Below are 3786 nucleotides of genomic sequence, written 5' to 3'. Positions count from 1 at the left end.
AAATAAACGATTGTTGGTTAATTCAGCGCTACAGTCTTTATTAACAATTAAAAGAATGACCAAGGAATCAGGAGTTGAATTGGAAAGTCTTTATACAACTATGACGCAAATTTATCGAACCTTGGAAACCCTTGAGCGGCCAATACATATGTGGGATGACATCCTAGTCTTCATTGCGGTTTAACGGTTGGATTCAGAGTCAGTCAAGGATTGGGAGCATCACCTGGGATCGTCCAAAGAGCCTCCAACATGGAAACAACTCAATGAATTTTTGATGACAAGACTGCTGACACTTCAAGCCGTAGAAAAGTCACGGAGACCTGTCTCTTAGTCCAATCAACAATCATTCAAGGCTCATCACATTTCAGGTGATCAGACTACCGCTGGCAAGTGCTTCCTTTATTCGCCTGAGCATTATCTTGCAAGTTGTCCAAAGTACACGAATATGACAGTTCAAAAACGGTGTGAAATTGTACAAAAGAACAATCTGTGCTACAACTGTCTCGGTCAGCCCTTCGCACCATGTAACAGCTCATCGAAGATGAAGGATCTAAATTTCCACTTTCTACCGGCACCTTGAGTAAAGTTAGATACGTCGATGATGTTTTCGGAGGAGCTGATTCTTTCGAAAAAGTATACCAACAAATAAACAGCTTTTCCCAGCTTCTGTTTTAACAGATCAACACACTACTGTCCACTCTTTGGGAATAAATTGGAATTCAACCTCTGACACTTTCCACATTACGTGTTCATTTCCAGAATCAAATAAAATAACAAAACGAACCACCCTTTCTACTATCACTCGAATTTTTGACCCTTTAGGATTTCTAGCAACAATCATCATTAACGCAAAAATTTTCATTCAAGAACTTTGGTCTCTTAAACTTAACTGGGATGATCCCTTACCAATTTTGTATTCAGAAAAGTGGAAGGCGTTTCTTCAACAACTTCCAGATCTCAAAATCATGTCATTTCCTCGATGGTTTCGAATGAAATCACAGAGTTCTATTAAAATTTACGGTTTTTGCGACGCTTCTCAACAAGCTGTGGGTGCTGTTCTGTTTATTAGGTCCACTGACCAAGAAGGGAAAGTTGAAACAACCTTTGTCTGCTCAAAAACAAAGGTAGCTCCACTGAAACGACTAACAATTTCTTGACTTGAAATGTCAGCAGCTGTCCTTCTTACAAAGCTAGTGCGACACACTGTGCAAGTTCTTCATGCTGATAAAATCCCAGTTCATCTTTGGACTGATTCCTCAATCGCCTATACATGGATCAGCAATCATCCATCTCGACGGAAGGAGTTTATCCACAACCGTGTCTGTTTTATCCAAGAAACTCTTCCCATAGCAAAATGGCATTACATACCAGGTAAAGAAAACCCCGCTGACTGTGCTACTCGAGGACTAACTCCACTGCAACTTTCTCAACATTGAACACAATCTTGAAGAACGTCCTGTTCAATCGACTGATGTTACTATTAGTCCGTCTAGTGCTAATTGAGATCTGCTCGACAAATACTCAAACTTGACTCGACTCCTGCGAATCACAGCTCTCTGCAAGCGATTTATTCTGCGCCTCAGAAAAAAAAGCAGAATCACTGTCAAACGCCCCAATCACAACTCAGGAATTAGAAGCAGCTAAACATTTCTGGGTATGATAAATTCAACTGCATTCTTTCGACAAGGAATACAAGATAATGGAAAAGGGTAATTCACTACCAAGTTCTCATTATCTTGCACGTCTCACGCCTTTCATCGACACTGCAGGCTTCTACATTTAGGAGGAAGGCTTCAAGCCTCAAATCTTCCATGGAATTCTAAACATCCGTTTATTCTGCCAAGAGAGTCTCATTTGACTCAGTTAATTATGTCAGATGCTCATCAACGATCATTATGTGGAGGAACTCAGGATACCTTGTCACTTAGCAGAAATGACTATTGGATTCTTGTCGGACGAGCTCCAGTTAGCTCTTTTATCTGGAAATACATCAGATGCGTGAGACATCGAAAAAAGCGAGCTCAACAACTAATGGGACAATTACCTGCTAATCTTACCACACCGACACGTCCATTTCTCCACTCTGGCATGGATTATTCTGGGCCTCTTATGATTAAAACTTGGAAAGAGCGGGCGGCTCGCACTTACAAAGCTTACATCGCTTTATTTGTCTGCTATTCAACATCAATGATCCATCTGGAATTAGTCATCGACTACACAGCAGACGCCTTTATCGTAGCTTACAAAAGATTCACCGCAAGACGTGGCATCTGTGTTACCCTACGAAGCGACTGCGGGACTAACCTAAAGGGTGCTAACTCAGAACTCCGAGATCTATTCTCCTCATCTTCGAAGCAGCTTGGCAACCTATCAGCACTCTTGGCCAACGACGGAACGCAATGGCTCTTCAATCCACCAGCGGCTCCTCATTTTGGCGGAAAATGGAAAGCTGGAGTAAAATCAGTTAAGTATCATCTCCGACGAGTGATCGGAGATAATCTCCTTATTTATGAAGAGATGAATACTTTGCTGTCGCAAATTGAAGCTGTGCTTAATTCCAGACCTCACTGTCCTCTTACTGAGGACCCAGACGACCTCGGAGTTCTCACACCAGGACACTTCCTCATCGGAGGTCCATTAACTGTTATTCCTGAGCCATCCTTGGAAAGCATAAAAGTATCCCGTTTCTCTCGATGGCAGCTCCTGAGACAGATGCTGGACAGCTTTTGGACCAAGTGGTCCAAAGAATGCTTGCAACGCTACCAAACCATCTACAAGTGGAATCAACCTTCAAGATCTCTGCAGAAAGGTTCCTTGGCTCTCGTTATAGAAGAGAGATATCCACTGTCCAAGTGGCCGCTAGGTCGAATCCTGGAGGTCCATCCAGGGAAAGATAGGCACACTCGAGTGGTGACCATTAAAACGCACACATCTACCTTTAAGCGGCCGATCACTAAGATAAGCCCTCTACCAGTCGACACAAATACATTGTAAATCTTTCGTTAAATCAATTTAACGAAGGCGGGTGGAAATTTTAAATTAAGCGATTAAACTTAGCACTAGAGACATGAAGGGGAAAGGAGACAGCTAGACTTTTCTCGAAGTTTTTAACTGCGTAGTAGTTTCTTATAACTACGTTGCATTTTGTCACTGCGTCACATTCACTCGACATCTCGCTCTCTTCTTCTCCTTCGGCCTCTCTTCATATCTTTCTCTTTTATGGGTGCTGTCGCTTACTCTCTTTGGGAAAATGCTAGAACTCTCTCTCGACCCAGTTGCGCCCTTCGCTGTGGGTCAGTAGTCCCTCTACTTTTGATCCGTATCGATTTCTGAGCATTCTCTTGTCTTAAACCAAAGATCGTGAACAAAGTACCGAAGATTCGTTTCCTTTGTTGTATCGTAACAATATCATGTGATTTCCTTAAATTACTGATTATTTCTCTAAGCTATTTTACTGTTTAAGTTCGGTGAACCATTTATTATTTAGTATAAAAATACTAAGTCGATACGCATATTATCTTAAATGTTAGTTCTGCTGGACCAGTTTACCCGCATTCACAAGGTCTAGTAAGATCTCACCCTTGTCAGGCAAAAGGTAAACCGCTTAGCTGACAAGGTACCTTGTGAATCCTCCAGAAGTCTCTCTTTCTTACGCATACGCTCCTAACTTATAGTGCTTCTGGACAAGTTACACCCGCATTCACAAGGTTCAGCTAACTCTCTCCCTTGCCAGGCTTAAGATACATCGCTTAGCCGGCAGGGTAACCTTGTGAATCCTCCAGAAGT

General features: G+C 42.2%; 1 protein-coding gene across 1 annotated transcript; it reads left to right on the top strand.

The window, feature by feature from the left end:
* Window positions 1-1869: 1869 nt before the first annotated feature.
* Window positions 1870-2994, top strand: LOC117182724. The gene has a single exon (XM_033375829.1). It carries the CDS (start codon window positions 1870-1872, stop codon window positions 2992-2994), a length of 1125 nt encoding a protein of 374 aa, XP_033231720.1.
* The last annotated feature ends 792 nt before the right edge of the window (window positions 2995-3786 follow it).

This window comes from Belonocnema kinseyi, chromosome 2, assembly GCF_010883055.1.
Source record: "Belonocnema kinseyi isolate 2016_QV_RU_SX_M_011 chromosome 2, B_treatae_v1, whole genome shotgun sequence".
Lineage (NCBI taxonomy): Eukaryota > Metazoa > Arthropoda > Insecta > Hymenoptera > Cynipidae > Belonocnema > Belonocnema kinseyi.
This window is presented reverse-complemented; position numbering and strand designations above follow the sequence as displayed.